General features: G+C 41.8%; 1 protein-coding gene across 1 annotated transcript in view; it reads right to left on the bottom strand.

Moving 5' to 3' along the window:
• The window catches only part of UNC13B (unc-13 homolog B), a 211,056-nt gene that overhangs the window by 29,053 nt on the left and 163,541 nt on the right, over positions 1-18,462 (bottom strand). The window contains exons 31-35 of the mRNA XM_034072659.1: positions 12,727-12,853; positions 7,383-7,479; positions 6,430-6,573; positions 6,213-6,290; positions 5,188-5,265 (exon numbers count right to left, since the gene is read on the bottom strand). Of these exons, the coding sequence (XP_033928550.1) occupies positions 5,188-5,265; positions 6,213-6,290; positions 6,430-6,573; positions 7,383-7,479; positions 12,727-12,853 (524 nt within the window). The remainder of the gene's footprint in view (positions 1-5,187; positions 5,266-6,212; positions 6,291-6,429; positions 6,574-7,382; positions 7,480-12,726; positions 12,854-18,462) is intronic.

Genomic DNA, 18,462 nt, shown 5'->3' with positions numbered 1-18,462 from the left:
GCTTATGAACCATGAAATTAATGACTAGCTTTACTGTGAGGTGACATGGACAGCTCACCAACTACCTCTAAGCTTCTCCTTCCTATTGTACTTGTTGACTGCAAACTGTCTAGGGAGCGAAACAAGGGCTTATTTCTAGCTCTTGTTTAGGAATAAACTGGAACAATGCTTTGCTAAGGGGATGAGCTCCGTTATCTGTGGGGTGAGGAACTCTCTCTGCTCCAGAACACTTGCTTACAGTTCTCTAGGTGCAAGTGGCAAGATGGCAACCCAGATTTAGCTTTGAGGTGCCCAGCCTCACCCTCAGCAAGCCAAACCCTGGTGGTAAGCATTCTGATTAAGTATCCACCAAGTCCTCTGTCATCCTAGAAAGGCTGTTGTCTTCTGAGCAACTGCTACTATGAAAGGAGGAGTCCACATAATAGATTACTGATCATTAAAGCTTTGGCATTAGGAAAGTAAATTTCAGGGGATTACCTGAGTATGATTTAAGTCCATTAGGAAGTTGCTGGTAAGTGTGCACTACTGTTTCACATATATCAATTACATGCCACTTATAGAGTTCCCTGCAGCATGTGATGTAACTGCAAACAATTATTTGCCAATACAGTGAAGCACTGATAACATTGCTCAAATGACACAGCGTACGTTTTGCTGTTGCTGCTCAGCCAATGGATTCTATGCATATCAGCTACTGCTGATAGCAGGACATGCTATTTGGAATGCACAATAAATCTGGCTGGTAAAGCAGGAAGTAGTGTTAGGCAATTGGGTCACTGCTATATGTCATGTCCAAACCATTTCTATCAGAAGCTGGAGCTCAAGCAGGCTTATGATCTCCATATTGTGGGTGTATCAGAGATGATTCAGAGGAAGAAAGCTAATGAAAAGTTCTCTGTGCAAAACATGGGACAGTACCCACAGTGGGGTGGCTTCTGATCCCTGAGCAAGTGCTTAAATTCCAGTGGAAACAATGGCTGGTGCAGCCGTAGCTCTGTGGCTGAGACTAAACGTGTCATACAGAAAACAGAGATGCAAGCACAGAGGTAAGAGGTAATCCTGTATTTACATTTCAGGGAAGAAAGCAAGGCCCTGTTAACTTCCTGAAAAGATCTGGGACTTGGCACTGCAGAGAATCTGAACCTTGAAGTCTCACACAAGCACATTCAGGGCTGGAACCTCAAGTTCCTTGCTAATCTGAATGGTGCACAGCACAGCACTATGAACTTCAATTTAGGTTGATCTTCCACTTCAATCATGGATGAAATGGAAACCATGAGTCTTAGAATTTGCTGTGATGGGCTTCCAAGCTTTCTGAGAGATGTCATCAGTTCTTTGGTTTCTACATACACTGGTGTGCAACCAGAACTGGAATGCTCATCTGTAGCTGTAGAAACAGCTTTTGCCTTCTAGAAGGTTGAAGATGTTAATCTAAAAGCCAGAGAACCTGTAAAATCATCAGGTCTGACCTGACACATTGGCAGCTACAGAATTTTGTCCTGCTCTCCTATTTTAGCTTTATGCAAGTTATAGAGTTCATGTGCCTCAGGCTTGAAGTTGCTGATTTTTGCTCTGCCCCTTCCACTAGCCCCTGGGAGCTCCTCTCTGCAACTGTGAGGCAGCAGTTCAACTGATCCAGTCTCTCTTTAGGGACCTGCTTGCACTGCATTTTCATCCCCACTTTCCTATAGGATTCAAGAGTAATATGAAACACAGAATCCAAACAACAGCTGACAGCTTCTCAAATACTATGGTGGCCTTAGCCATGGCATGTGGGATGCTAAAGAGAAGTCATCAAATAGATACAGCAAATCCTTTGAGAACATTCCTGTCAAGTCTTGGCAGCTCCTAAGCAGTCCTGAAATTTGTTATTCAGGTGGCTAAGTTAGGATTTAGAACATGGGCTAACCCGGCTGAGCATTAAGAGGACAGTATCCTGAAGCATTAATTGTACAGATTAGCTTAAAATCAAAAGCATGAAAATTGTATGATGACAATCTGCTACTAATTCCTTGGGTTCCTTAGGCAGTGCTCGCCTCTGAAACTCACCTCTCATGCTTGACTTTAGGGAAAAAAAAAGAAGTGTAGAAATGTATTAAACTAGGCTTCCATAACGCATCCAGACTCCAGCAGTGGGCAATGCAATACAGCACCTTTTAACTTCAGTGCCATGAGTTCATAACTTATGAAAAGCAAAGCAAAATAATGGATTGCAGAAAGTCATTTCTCTCAAGCAAAATGAGAAACGCTTAATCTGGTGTCAGGGACAGTGCAGAAAGCACACTGAAATCTGCAGGAGAACTGCAGAGGTGGGTAGGAAATGCAGGTCACATTAGGTTTTATTAGATAATGTATGAATAATTAAATAAATGGGGCCAAGTTCAGGCGAACACTACCAATGAAATCTATGTAGCCCACTTCAGCACAGAGCTAAATTACAGTCTCCATTCTGTGGGTGTATTGGAGATTATTCAGAAGAAGAAAAGATTTCGAAAGGTATCAAGGACTCATACTGGAATTCCACTGCTCATTATGTTTTTAATGCTACCTGCCACTCCATAACCACTGGCTTTTCAAAATATGTTTCAGGAATGTCTGAGAATGCTACTGAAGCACAGTGAAGCTGTTTTGATCCCATGAGATTAACACAGCTCAGAAGGGAAACAGAAGTATAAATCCTAAAAATCATTTAAGATACCTCTTTCTCTGTGTGCACATGTGATATATATATATATATGCCTCAAGATCTCAAGCACAGACACAAGAGAACCCCACCACAGATCTCTCTAAAGCTCTTCTGCTGTCAATTCTGACTAGTAATGTTCACAGGCATATGATGTCAACACATTAAACACAAACATGCTGGGCAATTTTTGCACTGTCTCTGCCTTCTAAGTACTACAGTTGGGAAACTCAGGGAAGGCAAAGGTACCATTCCTCACCTGGGGAGGAAGAAAGAAGTAAAAGGAAGGCACTATACCCAGGAGATCAATCTCAAGAAATAGTACTTGTCAAGCACTTCTGTTCCAGGTTATGCTATTACACTGCAGGATGACTATGGGCAAGCCCTGTTTTTTCATTTTCCTTGATGCAAAAGGGAGTAAGTGATAATGGATTTCTGTAGGAATGTGTTTTGGACCCACTGACCGAGAGCACTAGGTAGCAGAAGTATTTCAAAGCTTTTCAGAGTTGTGCAGTGCTATAGCTACAGCTTTAGATGGAGATGGATCTGTGAATCAGAAGCAGATGAAGCCACAAGCACATATTAACTCAAACCAATCCCCAAGGTCTGGCTTCACACATGGTACATCTAACGTTCTGCCACAGGAATAATGGAATATTTGGTACCTAGTTCTTAACAACACCTTTGAGAACAGAAAAAGGTGAACAGCTCAAGACAAGTAGGACATACCACTGTGCTATTTTCTTACTTCCCCAAGGAAGCAGTTCCTTTTTGAGCAGAGCAGTCAGGATATCACTTGTGCAAGGTACTGTGTGGTAAAACCCACAGACGTATTTCCAGCAGCATGTTTGCCTACATGTTCTGTTTTCAAAGTTGTTGTTTCACCAATTGTTACTCAGCTTCAATCTACATCAGAAAAAGGGTTACTCAAACTAGGACAAGACCTCATATACTCTAGCAAAACAGAGAACCTGGCAGGTTTCAAGTCAAGAAGCAAAGTACTACATAGTCACCCAGAGGGAAACCCCTGGAGATAGCAAATAACATAGGCACCTAACACAGCACGATTTATATCTAGTGATCAGCGGCAGCCTAATGAAGTAGGCAATCAGCATTTGGAAAGAAAATTAAAACATCACTTCCAAAAACCAGCTTCCTAGTGTGTTTGCCAGATTTGTTCCTGTGAATTTTACTACTTGCAGCCTGGGTTCCTCTCCCCCTTTTATTTTGATTCCACAGTGCAGGAGAAATATTGGACTCATTACATCTGCTCTACATTACTTACACCTCTTGAGAAAGGTTTTGAAGGGCAGAATGCAGACAAGAGGTCTAGGGTAGGAAAAGCAGTCATCAGCCTTGATAAATACTTTTTTTCTTATCCTATATAACACCGTATACAGGTAGTATTTTCAATTTAAAATACAGGAAAACCCTACTTAATGGCCACCAGTAGGGAAAATGGTAGCAAATTGAATCCCCAGAGGAAATCAAGTGCAGATGGATTATAACTTTATAAACCACTTCAAAGACTATTTCATCACAAGCTTATTTTTCCCTGAGAAAAAATGAGCATCTAGCTACCTCTGCTATTACAGCTGGATGCCTATAATGCTAGTTCTTGATGCAGGGCTCTGAAATTGGGATTGTTGAGAAATTAGGATGCAATTTCACTCTGAAAATGAATCACATGTGAAAGAATGACAGCAGTTTTTCTTTGCCTCACAGGGTAAATCTATTTGTTGAGATTTTTGCCACTTCATAGAATTCTGCCACTGAGCACAAGAAAGATGCAAAACAGCAATACAGGCAAAAACTGTGCTGCCCATCAGCAAAGCTGACTTTCCTCTTGGCATACAGGTCATAGCACAGGCTCTACCACAACACAAATAAAGAAAATGCACTTAGGCTTTGAAAATTATTTTTTCCTAACATCAGCATCAGCAGCTTTTTCTTCATCTTCCTGAATCTTGAAAAGCAAAGAAAAAAGAAGAGAAAATAAATAAATAAATAACTATATACTGATTATATCAGAAACAGTGACCTGGGGGAAGAAAACCATTTTTCTGTAAAAATGGCTACCTCAGGATAAATAGATACATGAGTACAGAACTATTATTTGCATGTCTGCAATATATTAGATATTGGACATTTAGTGGCAAAGGTTCCATATTTATATGCCATGCAAAATGATTCAATGTCAACAGTTCGCTGACCTGTCTTTAGCATTTTGAAACCACCATGCCCATATCCAGTCCATGTAATCACAATATGGAGCCTTTTCTTTTCTACTCCCTGCTATTCTGTGCTTCAAAACATTTGTTCCTGCATCTTATGACAAATTAAGTTGAAAAGGGTTCAGGGTTGGCTGTCCCCTCACACTTATTATAGTGCCAGGTGTGACAGGGCTCTCCTTATGAGTGTAGTCTTCAAAAACCAGTATGATGCAAGTAACCTAGTAACAGCACAGTGTGAATGAGTAATTCTCGGTCTGTTAGTGCTCTTACCTCTTTACCACCCATGGCTTCAAACATCTTCTCTAGCTGCACCCTCAGTTGTTGGACGTTATTCATCAGGATGCAAGGCTGAACGGACAAAAGCAAGTGCCTGTTACTGCCTAGGATGCTGACACATTTTCATCAGTGGTACAGTTTGTGCCTCACCACCCTTCCCCAAGTACCACCAGATCTGAGAGTCAAACAGGAGGTAGGGTCTGCACAGATTTCAGCACAAGTAACTTTTTAATCTAGCTTGAAATGGGATAGCCAGTTCCAGAAACCCCAGATCAGGAGATCTCTGCTGTTGCTTCTTCCTCCTCAGCTTTATCAAAGAAATTGGTGTCAGGATGAAGTTTTAGTCTCTGCAGCTCCTGCCATGCTCTGGCAGAGTCCAAGCTGTGCCACCTTCAGCCTTCTAATGCTGCCATATACTATATTGAGTGATTTACACCCAGTATCAGAAGGGGAGCTGCCAACCAAAGCTGCTTCAGAGACACATATGGGTCCTCCCAGGCCAAGCCTGAGAGCAATAGTCTAGAGCAGCCTAAGCAATAGACTTCCCTCTGCAGCTACATCCCCAGTACAGGTGTGGGAGATAGCAAAACCAGCATAGGACATACCCAAGGTTCAAAAATGTAAGGCTCTGTTTTATTTAATACACAGAATTTTACTGAATTCAGGACTAAAGTGAAATTAGATTGAGACAACAGTAAACCAAGAGTGCCGCTGACTACCACATCAACAGAGCCTCTTTTTTTTGCAATCACCTTTGTGTCACACAACCCAGACAGGCATAATGGAAGCTAGTTTCCAGGGGACCTGACAACTTCCAAGCCCTGCAGATCATCTTCAGGACCTAGTATTATTTTATGGCCAAGACACAATTCAATCTGCAAAAGGATATGAATGATGATAAAAAACAACACTGAAAATATTCACACCATCAACATGGCCAGGTGCAATGTGAAAAACTTGGTTTCATCAGGACAATTATGTGACTCCTCAGGGCAGAAAAGAAGTTCAGCACAACTCACCAGTTTCTCCTTGGAACAGTAGGACTGGAAGGTCTTGGAGAGAATGTCAGCATACTGCATCAGCACTTTCCCAATAGTCTGTGGAAATAAGATGTGATCACTGTTACTTGTTCTCTATCACTGCAGGAGAACTCCAGGAAATAAAACAAAAAAAACACATCATACTGTTTTGCATCCCACTAAGGGAAAGTAAACAGATGGATGTTGAAGGTAGTACCTTAGCAAACCTCCTATTATAATGAGCAACAATGACGGGGTCTGGGCACTCCAGCTTCTTAATGATCTCAAAGCTCTGATTGAGCTGGGTGAAGACATCCACCACTGAGCAGGAGAACAGAGCATGCTCGGATGTTTGCTGGAACTAGAACAGAAGTACAAGGAGTCACTCTCAAAAGGAAAGCTCTGAAATACATTCATTTCATGGATGTCTCCGTTATCTGCTGTGTTGGAGGCAGGACAACTCTACCAAACCCTACATTCTCCTCAGAATTAGTCAAAAACCCTTAAAAAGGCCCAGAGGAGCTAAATAGCCAATTCTATCTGATTACAAATTCACTGTCCTTCACCAGCTATGACATGACAAGTACCAAGGAAATGCAGCATGATGCTGAGACCTTTAATGTGCACAGCTTGCCTGTCAGTTAATGAGGAAAGATGGACAGAGTGAAGAGCTTTTTTTAGATTTTCTTAAAATTTAAAGAGAATGCTTACATTATCTTCACAGGCTACAGCACCAACAGCCACTGAACAAATGGGAAAGCTCTTGCTCTCCACTGGGAATACTCAGCTAATTAAGAGTAAAATCAGTCTGTCAGTGGATTAAGGTCACTTTCTCACTGTGTGACTAAGTACGTGCAAAGTGCCTTATATTTCAATTACCTCTCATAAACAGAGGGAGATGAGAGAACACCTCCCTGTTAATCTGCCTGACAGATTAACAGCAGTAAAACAGAACAGACATAAAGGAATTATATTCACCTTGCCATTAAACAGCTCTTTTTGACCCGTAGAGAAAAGTCCTAGAATAAATGAGTTTCCCAATTGTTCAGTACGCAGAAAGAGCTGCACCCTCCATTTGTATGACAGCTGAATTTACAGTGCTGGTGTTTGGTTCTGGGCACTGGAAGAAAGATGCAGCGCCAAGTCCTCCACTCACAGTGACTTACATACCCCATCTTTTTTATCTCTCTCCAGAGCACCATGCAGGAATTCTAAGGAAACATCTTCATTTTCGTCCAGCCACTGCATCACAAACTGCTCAAACCACCTGCAGGAGGGACAGGAAAGACACCACATTACAGCAACTAACAGGCAATCCAACCACACTCAGTGTTGCTGTTTCAGCCAGGCTTGTGAAAGCTTGCCACTGTTAGATGTGATCTGAATGCTGTGATCTGTGTGTGCAGCCAAAGTTCCTGTAAATACTCCTACTCATATACAAGCTGCCAACAAGCAGGGCCTGTACCATCATTGGGCTGGACCAACAGAACACAGCCTAGCCCAGCTTCTGCAGACTGTTGGTCCTGAGCTGGTTTCGTTCTTTTGTCCAGACAGGACTAGGGAGACTTCCAAACCCACTCTTTGCACGCCAAGAGAAATGGCTGTCCTGCTGCCCATTTGGTGTGCTACCTTTCATGTGAGAGCTGCAAATGAGTATGAAGGGAGGAAAAGCAGTGCCTGTTTTCCAGGCCCCTTCAGCTACTTTATCTGCAGATACAGACATATTTCTTGAGTGCCAGAGGGAGAATCAAGTTTAGAAGATTTCTCCATTTTAATCCTGCTCTTCTTTCCCCCAAGCTTTCTATAGAACATCCTCCCATCTCCATGGGCTGCTGTTCTGACTGAGACAATGCCTGATAAAGACTGGCTTCTGGTCATAGCACAGCACCTTTGCTGGGGCTTCCAGGAAGATGGCCAGCCCTGTAAACATCTCTTCATTGTTTTCTCTTGAAGGAGCACAAAGTTAGTTCATATTAAGTGATGAACCAACAGCCTGGAAGCATGGTCAAGTCCCAAGAACAGGCAGGTCCTACAAGCAGGACAGCAAAGTCTGTCTCTATTCCTCCTCCTCACTTAGGAGGATAAGCTAAATTGTTGAGCAGAATCCAAGAAACTGCTGAAACAGCCACTGCTGTAACTCAGGAAGATGCCTTACATGAAGTGGTGTTTGAAGCTACCTCCTACACTGAACAAAAGGCTTTTATGCAACACCACTTTGGCCAAACAGGCAAGGTGAAAAGTGGCTTCAGCGATTTTCAGGGATCATACAGCCAATCATCCCCCTTTGGGATATATTCCCACAGGGCAAAAGAAGGGAGGAGTTGTCTGTGTTTAACCAACAACATAGCACCTACAGCTATATTTAAGTGTCTTGTTTGGCATTTGTTGTGCACAAGTTCCAACATAACCACAGCTGAAACAAATCTTAATTTCAAATATTACTAAACAGCATTTGGAAATAAGGGGGAGACTTGCTCATGTGTAATTTCAGTCCATACAAAAGACTATAATATGAGATTCAGAGTACAGCCTCCTCTAAACAGGCAGCTGTGTTCATATAAAGACTGTGCTAATTATGGGCTGAGTTTGCAAAGAATATGAAAGCCAGACATGAGAGAAGATCAAGAGCAAATTCACAGAGAATACTAGGTAGCCTTAAATACTCTTTGCACTTCAAAACATAAAGAACATCAGTGCTAATACTGGAAATTGTAACTGACACGGTGTTAAATGCCAACAGCAACCTATCTATGCAACCCTATTTAATACAGACAGCAACAGTGGAACATTGTCACATATGGACTTCCTATATTATGGAGAAATTTCTTTGAAGGGCACTTCAGGCTCCTGAAAGTCAGCATATTTTGAACTCTGCCACAAGCTCCTTGAGCTTACAGCATTTTGCTTTGAACTACAACAGCATATTTTAAAACAACAGCTCAATCCTTAGAGAACTTGAGCAGTTTACAAGGAAGTAGCTACACATTATCCACCTGTTTCATAATTCCCTGGTTGGAAGTTGCTCACTGCTTCAGTGTCATAGGTCCATGTACAGAACATTTACTTGTTTGTGCCAGAAGGCCCAATTTTCATTCTGAGAAGCAGAGAAACTTCCTGATTATCATTCATAAGAAAGGGACATTTACTGCTGAGAACAGCCCCTGCCCATTTTTATGGCCACTGTATGTTACACAAAATCAAATATGTAGGTATTTTACTGTCTTACCAAATTGTCTAAACAAAGGTGACAAGGAAAAAGGCACTGCTGAGTGGCTGTTGGTGGTGGTGTGTTTGCTGTCCTTCCTATTAAAAAAAGCATTACCTCCAGAAAGAGGTTTAATATGAATATATAAGTGCAAAATGAATATCTATGTCAGGTCAGGAAACTCTGTATCTGTGTTTGAAAAGACAGCCTCAACTCTGCCCATTTTTGGCTGGCAGGAAAACAGAATAGATAGATAGAAATAATGTATAAATATTTCTATCCCTCGGCACATTCAAGACCTAAATGTGTTTGAAGCTGTAACACAAGCTAGAGTTATCTTTAGCCAAATACTCCCTGCAGTGTTTTACTATCAGGCCTTAACCTGCTGAGCAAATGAGGGGGCTCTCTGAGGACTGTGAAGGTAACATATCCAAAATGATATTAAAAATTATCTAGCACTGAAACTAATAAAACCAATCTGATTTCATGCAGAAATAGCTTCAAAATGTTGTTATATGGCAAGTATCTTCTTCCTAATCTGCTTCAATTATTGATCTAGAAGCACAAACTATAATGACTCATGCACCAGCACACAAAGCAGAGGCTTATGGTGCTGCTTCAGAGACACTCTGTGCTTGCAGGGGTCAGTACAGCCAACCTCTCCAAAAGAGGTTTGCACGGAATACACCTCAGTCCTGCCTGCCAGGAAAGGGAGCGGTGCTCTGTGACTAAATGGAAGTTTACCTCTGTTGGTTACACAACAGTAATGTAATATAAACAGCTTCAACCTCATCTTGGCCACCACCCTGGCTCCTGCAGTGTCAGTCTACAGGTGAATTAATCCTGTTCATCTGCTGTGTGGATGCATGTGGGTACCCAATGAACATCCTGTGGGCCTCGGTAAATGAAGAAGCAAGAAGGCCAGCAGGGGTTCAAAGAATATAAGAATAAATACTGTGTTTAATGAAGTGAGACAGAAGAAAAAGACAGGATTTCAAAGGAGGGAATGCCTTCCCCCATCAGAGAGGAGGTAGTCTCCAGTACAGCTACAATACTAGCTGCATGCTAACATCAGTATTAAAACAAAACACAAAACATTTACTTACACATCTAAAAAGCTACTGTATTTTGGAAACACACTTCACAGCTTTTAGCTGGCAGCTGGAAGTGAAGAGATGAAGTTTTTAAGAGCCACTCCCAGCTTTGCTGCTACTTCAGGTTCACAAACTGCTGCTGGATTTCACAAAATAAGGGGAATACAAAGCCTTCAGCTTCAACACTTTGGAGCTTTCACCATACTCAACCATATCTCAAAGCTATCAGAAACATGGGTTCTCAAAGTTTCAACACAAAAAGAAGTTTGTGGATAACCTCTTGTCTGTCTCTGGACAGCAACAATTGAGTTTCATCTAAAGAGCTTACTGATGTGTAAATGTGATGCATGGGGTCCTTTGTTTAAGGAAGATTCAAGACTAAAAGTGCTTGTGATGGAGCAAATCAAAGGACAAAAGCACACTGCTGTAATTGATACAAAGGGGCTATTTCTTGACAGGTGAAGGTTATGGTTGAAATAAACATCACCCATGTCTGACAATGTGATTGGTGTACTAAAACACAGGAGTGAAGAAACAAAGCCAGCAGCTGCACATGTACATGAGCACTGAAGCTCTACCAAAACGGCCAGCAGAGCAGAACAGTCTGCAAAAGACTGCAGAATGAAACCAAGCATCATTATCCTGATTACACAGGAGAAAAAGAGAGATTAAGAGTATCTGATAGCTTGCCTGAGACTGCACTGACTCAGAGGCACAGCAAAGAAAACAGGGCTTCTGAGACTGTCACTCCAGCACCCTATTCACTCAGCTAACGCCTCTTGCTGACCTGATTTGTTAGGCAAGGCCCACAGCCCAATTGCACCAACTGCCTCAAGTCTTATTAGTATGCAGCTAGCGCAAGACTTGAGGGACTGCATGCACCACAGGATGGAGAGAGAATTCAAAATGCCAATACAGAAACACAGTCCAAGCAACATGATTGTTTTTCAAGAGGGGCATGTGCAAAGTGCTGCATTTAGATCTCAGTGAACAGTCATATACCAGATAGGAAGAACAGCTAGGTAGGACACTGTTGAAGGTGCCTAGGGGATGGCCTGTGGCCCACTGGTAGCATCACTAGCCAACAATACCCCTGAAGAAAGATAAAAAAGGCTGCTACCAATCCAGCATGTGAGAACAGCAGCACTGCCTGCAAGCCAAAGTCCAGGTGAAACATCACTGCTGAAGTCTGGGTGGTTTATATCCAGACACAGACCAGATGCAAAGAGGCAAGACAACTTCATTTACAAGGAAAGCTGGTAGCAAATGAGAACCAGCAGAACACTGGGAAGGGACATGAGAAAAGCATTTTACTCTTGTAAAAGAGAAACAAGTTGTTTTTCATGCCCACACTGGCAGGACAGGATAACAAGCTCAAATGAAAGCAGGAAAGATTTGGAGGAGGAAGAAGGGGATTGTGTTAAACCTCCAAAACCCAAGGGAAAGTTAACAGTGAAGCACAGGGGAAAAAACTGATCCAACGAGATGTGGAGCAACCACCAACGAAAGCCTCTGAAAACCAATTAAACACTGGTCAGAAACAACACACCAGCCCTTGCCTTAAGCCAAGCATGGGATTCTAGCTACAATATTCCCTCCAGGTTGCTCAGACAACATTGAGCTCATAAACCTTTTTCAGGTCTGAAATCTACTGCTGCTCTCTTAAAGTTAAATGAAAGTTGCAAACAATTGCTTAGAGCTTAAGAGCAACAGTTTATCTGATTTTTACAACGAACCCTCCTGGTCTTAATTAAACAAAAAGAAGAACAAAAAAACCTCAGCATTATCTTTACTTACAAATCCCATTGTGTGTGTATACATATGAAATGCATACACACAGAGAGACATACCTACAGTACATACAGATAAAGCTGTATCTATTAACAGAAGAATGTAAGCTTATATCCAGAAGTCTGCTGTTCAAGAATCGACCAAAGCCCACTGTGCAGGCACAAAGTAGTTTAAAGACTGTCCATGACATTACTAAAGCTTTTGAGATCTTGGGAGACACTGTACAGTAAGGGACTGAATTGTGACAGGGACAGTGGCATGGAACACCAGAGGCGACAAACACGCACACAAACACAGAAAATCAGGAGTAAAGAAATGGTGTATCATGAAGGCAGCCATAGGAGAAAACCAAATGGCTACCCTCAAAGTAACAGAAGGAGACACAGATCTTGGGGATTTACTACAGTAGACATAACAGACTCACGCTGGATATTCAGGCACTTTTCCCTTGAAGGCAGGCAGATCACGAACATATTCATTGTACAGCCACTTCACTTTGAAGTGTAGATTCATATAGTCTGCACTTTTACACAGTCTGTGTTTCTCATGCTCTGTAAGGAAAGAAAAAGAGTTAGGTCTGAATTTACCCCTATCACTACATCAGGCATAGGAGTGTCTTACAAAGCATGGCTGTAGTATGCAATGGTTTTGTAGATGAAGCACCTACAGAGCCACAGAATCTTCACAAGACAGGATTGTGGCAGCAGACAGGAGTTCTTGGTGGTTTACCGTTTAGGCTCTGGAGTCTATTGCAGTACCTCTAATACTTCCATGTGTTGAAGACTTTTTGGTTTTCAAGGCAATAAAAATAGAACATTCTGATGGCCTTTGCACTTAACATATGACAGTTCAGATTCCACCTTTGCAGGAAATAAATAAAGGAGAGCAAATCTGTTCATTCTTGGATATAAAGTAAGTTATTATTAACATGTTACACTACATCCCCTAAAACACAAAGAGTAAGAAGCATTCAGTTCTTTAGAGTTTGCCAGTATGAGTCACAAGCAAGTTCAAACACGCTACACAGGAGATGGAGCCTTCCCTGATGCCCAGTTTGAAGAAATTCATGGCACTTCTCTTTCAGAAGGCAAAAGTTTTCTTATTTGTATTGCCATCCTGAGCACAGCCCACTGCCCATAGATATCTACCTGCTGCTGAGCCTCTTCTTCTGCCAGGTTTCATTATGGTTTTGTACCCAGGTGATGCTGAGACAATGCTGTTCCTCTCTGTGTAACCCACATACCTCCACAACATGACCCTTCCCATACACGTCTGCTGCTAAAGCACTTGCCATATTCAGACCCATGTTTCTGCAGAACTCATGCTGCTAGGCCACTGCTCCCCTTTCTCTCTCCACGAGAAATGTATACTCCATGTCTTCGCTTCCAAGACCCTTCACAGCCTATGTCCACACAACCATCATTCAACAGTTGATTCCAACCTCTGAGGAGCCCACAGTCCCTGGTTTTAAGCTACTCAAGTTCTCCTGAACAATCTCTACCCTTTCTCCCAAGCCACCTCTCATTTGCTTACACAGGCAGCTCCTTCTGCTGCACTGCTTTCCTTCAAAATCCTCCTTGAAAAGAAAAAAGAATCCCTTTTCCATGATGCTAAGAGGACTCAGCAGCTTACTTCTGCCTGCATTGCCATCTTGGAATATCAGGTGTCCAACTCCGCCACTCCCTAGTGCTGTCTATCCATATCCATCTCTTTCTTCTGCCAAACTTCAACAAAAATGAATACACTTTGTACCAGTTTTATTTGTTCAATATAGTACAGCAGCAAGCTCCTAGTCCATGGCTACAGTGTGAGATATGAGACTAAAATACACATTATTTGGGGTTATACCTTTTTCCCCCCCAAAAAAATAACTGATATCAGACTAATCTTTCTGCCTTTATAGGGTTACCTCATTACTGATGGGGCTTTCCAGCTGCATCACTACTGATGTGTAGACAGGATCCAAACATGTTAAAAGGTGGAAATCTTCTTCTCATTTTTGAATGAGTTAAATCTAGGACTTCAGTACAACTATCCAGTAACTGGGTAGATATATGCACACAAGAGCAATACATGCTACAGATATTCACCAGCAGATGATACATCCTAATTACACAAAATGGCCCTAGCTTTCTACCTGACAAACAAGCTTAACTTACAATATCATAATCTGTTTTTCATGTAAATATGAATTCTCACAACAATTTCAAACCATCAAAAAACTTCCACATCTCTCAGCTTCAACAACATGTACGAGAAGAAAGGCCAAATAAATTATGAATTATCCAACCGAAAACACAAGAAGCAAAGAACTTTACATGGATAATTATTCTGCAAGCCTTGTCAACATTCAAACAGTGGAATGCATCAGTGAGCTGTTTGCAAACCTCTAACAGTGTAATACAGATTTCCTTCTTCAACATGTAGATCCATACAGATACAATCTCAAAAAGAAAGAAACCCAACCTTTGTTTACAAGAAATTAAAATGCCCATTATCCAAGAGGCACAGTCCTCAGATGTGATGGTTTGATGGACAAATTACTTTACATGTGCAACTACTTCACATGTACTGCGACCTATCCGTCTTCACAGCAGATTTGCTTGTACTGAAGCCAAGGAAAGTCCATTCCTGTTATATATTAATAAACCTAGTATCTTTCTTGAGCATTAAGGAAGTATATGGAAATATCCAGTTCTCTGAACTGCTGATCTTCCACAATAACTGAGGACGAAAATGCAGAGCTCTCTGCAGATCTAAAACTGGAAACACAGCAATAACTATGCCTGCTTAGCTCCCTGTGACAGCAAGGAAATCAATGGACAATTATAACTTCATTAACTCTGACATGTGCTGACACCCAGGTGCTGTTCCCACATGGGGAAAGCACTGCTCCTGCAGAAGGAAGGTCTGGCTTGGAAATAAAAAGAACTCAGATTTCATCAAAATTAAGCAGTGCACTAAGAGCAAGTAATGCAAGCCCTTCCTGGGGTTTAGGACATTCAGAAGTCTGTTAAGTTGCAGAGAAGGAAGATGCAAAGCAGCCACAGAAGCATAAGCCCAAGGACTGCTACTGAGACTACCACCTAGCCATCTAAAGCAGATAAGGGGAGGCTTGACACCAAGGGCATAAAACTACAGGAATGCAGAAGAAAGAAGAATTCTTACCACCATAAAAGAGAACTTTACGTATGCGGAAGAAAGGTGGGGCTTGTGACAGAGAAAAGACAAAAGTGAACTCAAACATGCCAGAGGACAAAGAAAGCCAACAAAGCCTCCAACCCCTTTACCCCAGGCATCTCATTCCATCTGTCTTCCCCCTTTTAATAGTCCCCGCACAGTTTGATCACCTGCATTCTCTGTGAAGGGAAATCTTTAAGAGCATTTGAAGGTGACATGGAAACACAGTGGACAGAGGTGTACTCTGAAAGCCCATTTTGGATAAAAGTAAAATGTAGAGCACAGAAGCCATCAGTTTTAGCACATTTCTGTTCTGCTTTATCACCTGCTGGCTTTTAAAGAGTTTAGTGGCAGCAACAGTGGAAGAGTCCACAGATATTTTGCAGCAGCTGCTGTGTTTTATCCTGAAAAGACCACAGAGTTCTCTAAGTCCCTCACATTTCCTCAGCAGATTTCATCTGCAAACAGCCTCCTCTGGAGAAGAGCTTCTAGGGTCACCAAGGCCATATTATTAAGGCATTTATAGGGAACCACTCCCTAGCAGCACACTTTCTAGTGTCATGTCTAGTTCTACTTTTCAAGCAGAGAACAGACTTCCTTAATCCACCATATCCTTAATCCATGGGATTTATTTTTTTCTTGATTGTTAGCCTACTTTCCATGGGTTAATTTCTAGCTAATAATACCATATTTCTGCAAATAAACTCTAATAGGTACTGAGGCTGCCAAAGCATTAACACTTTAGACAGCTGGCATCTGTGTGTACATCAGATTCCCCTCCCCTTACTAGAAATGAGAATGTGGCAGAATGAGTTATTTCAATCCAGCTCGCCAGCTCTACTCAGTCTTTCTACCAGAAATGCTTCCAATTTGCAACTCTCCTAATGCCGATATGTCCAAATTAAGACTAAATATTGCTGTCAAGGATGATGTTGATTTTCTATTACTGTCTTCTACTAAAGAAAGAACAGAAGCCCTCTTTCCTCAGGGTATTTGTGTTTTCTGGGTTGCAGAATTTTCACAGATGACAGCAAAGAAACTAGTAATCGCAGTTACCAGTGGGCTCAAAAGGCTATCCAGCACCAGTCAGCATTACAGAGGTGGAGCTAACTGTATGACTTGGAAAAAACATCCTCTATGCTATTGTCCTCTTCAGGGTAGAATGATCTTGCCAGCCAAGTCTGAGCCACACAGCATGAGTATCCTATCTGTTTTCCTCTTAGGCTGATGGGGAACAAGGGACACTTCTCAAGCCCTCATTGTATACTGCCTCGACAGCAAGGAGGGAAGGGGCAGTCTGCTGTTGACAGTGTCCTGAGTTGTTACTGCTTTGGGAGAAAAACCAAGCAGGGTAGATCTTGGAGTTTCTGCAGTGTCTCAGAAGCTGTCTCCTTAGGAGTGATGAAGGCATAAGATAGGTCTGCCATGCACTTATCTTCCAGCAGTCAAACTCACTGCTGCTGTGACTACTGCTACCAGTTGCTGAAACAGAAAATAGATGTTTGACTCTCCATTTCTGCAGCAGCAGTGTGGTTGTCCAAGTCATCTTTGCAGATCTGCTCATCAGTGGCATAAAACTAAGGGACTAACACTAATATTAGCAACTACATACACAGCACTAAAACTATGGGTATCAGACGAAAGTCTTTGCCTACTTGCAACTATAAATACCAAGGTGCACAAACTTACCACTTGGTGAGGTGAATGAGCTCATGTTATCTAGAACTTAGGAACAAAACATAAGGGAAAACACCACGAAAAAAGTTAGAAGCAGGAGTTATACTCTGAGTTCATATGCACATGTATCACAAACAATTAGCTTTTCTTGCAGAGAGCTCCTGATGCATACAGATTTTTGAGCACAACAGAAGCATACCCAGGATTATTAGATAAACTGAGAAATGACAGGGCCAAGAGCTGAGGACAGCAAATCTAATCATCATCCTTCACATGACTTAATCTGTCTCCTTTAATCCCTTTTATCCCCTCATTAAAAATAAATAAATAAATGCAGAGAGTTAATCTAATCATCTGCATTTAAAACACATGTAGTAAGGCCTGTAAATGAACTATTGTATAGCTTGTTCTAAAGGTTATATTCCTAAATTTCTAAGAGCAAAGCAGTGAGGAACCATGCTCACATCAAATAGAATTCTGCACTCTGAGGATTTCTTTAATATGTATTTGGAAGAGACACACACCAACACAAACTCTACTATTGCTCTATTCTCCTGCAGGACTTGCACAGCTAGGGTACAAATACATATACTACACAGTTTTTCAGCTTTCATTCAAAAGGCAAACCCTTCTCTACCCATCAGCTGCCTCTGTGTCAACTTTTCTCACCATGAAATACTTCGAACAAGGATGCTCTCTCAGCAAGTATTTGCTGTGGGCTGGTGGACTGGTGGACTCAGTCTTAAGTCTTGTCTTAAGAAGCTAAAAAGTGACCAGAAGGATGCTAGGAAAAGCTAAAATAAGCCCAAGTTCACCAGGGTGGACAGTCAAAGAGGACGTGGCATAAAATGTGAACAGAATAAACCTGGAAAGCAGAGCTAACCGAGGCACTGGCAATCAAACAGAGGCATTTAAAAGAGAAAAAGAATTGTTCCCTTTGACAGTCAAATTCACATACACAACAGTATGCTGCATTTTGGATGCAACAGAGAATAGGAATCTTAGGAAAGTCAGCAACTAGATCTGGAAAGATCTAGTTCTTGTGGCTGCTCATAAGAGGAAGATACAGCACTTTCAACATGTAGAAGAGCAAACTGCATTATAAATTCCTGAGGGTGAGCACACAGGGGTAAATGAGGACAGAACAGAAAGGAGAGCCAAAATGGTTTGCAGGAGCAAACAGTTTCTTGGGAAAGTGAACATGAAGTTATCACAGTTGCCTTACCCCTAACACACAAGCAAGTGGTGACAGTCGCTATAGAAGAGACTCTTCAACACAGTAGGTCTTAGTCCTTCTTTCCAG

This window comes from Melopsittacus undulatus, chromosome Z (genome assembly GCF_012275295.1).
Source record: "Melopsittacus undulatus isolate bMelUnd1 chromosome Z, bMelUnd1.mat.Z, whole genome shotgun sequence".
Classification (NCBI taxonomy): Eukaryota; Metazoa; Chordata; class Aves; order Psittaciformes; family Psittaculidae; genus Melopsittacus; species Melopsittacus undulatus.
The sequence above is the reverse complement of the archived record's forward strand: the minus strand, read 5'-3'. Positions and strand labels throughout refer to the sequence as shown.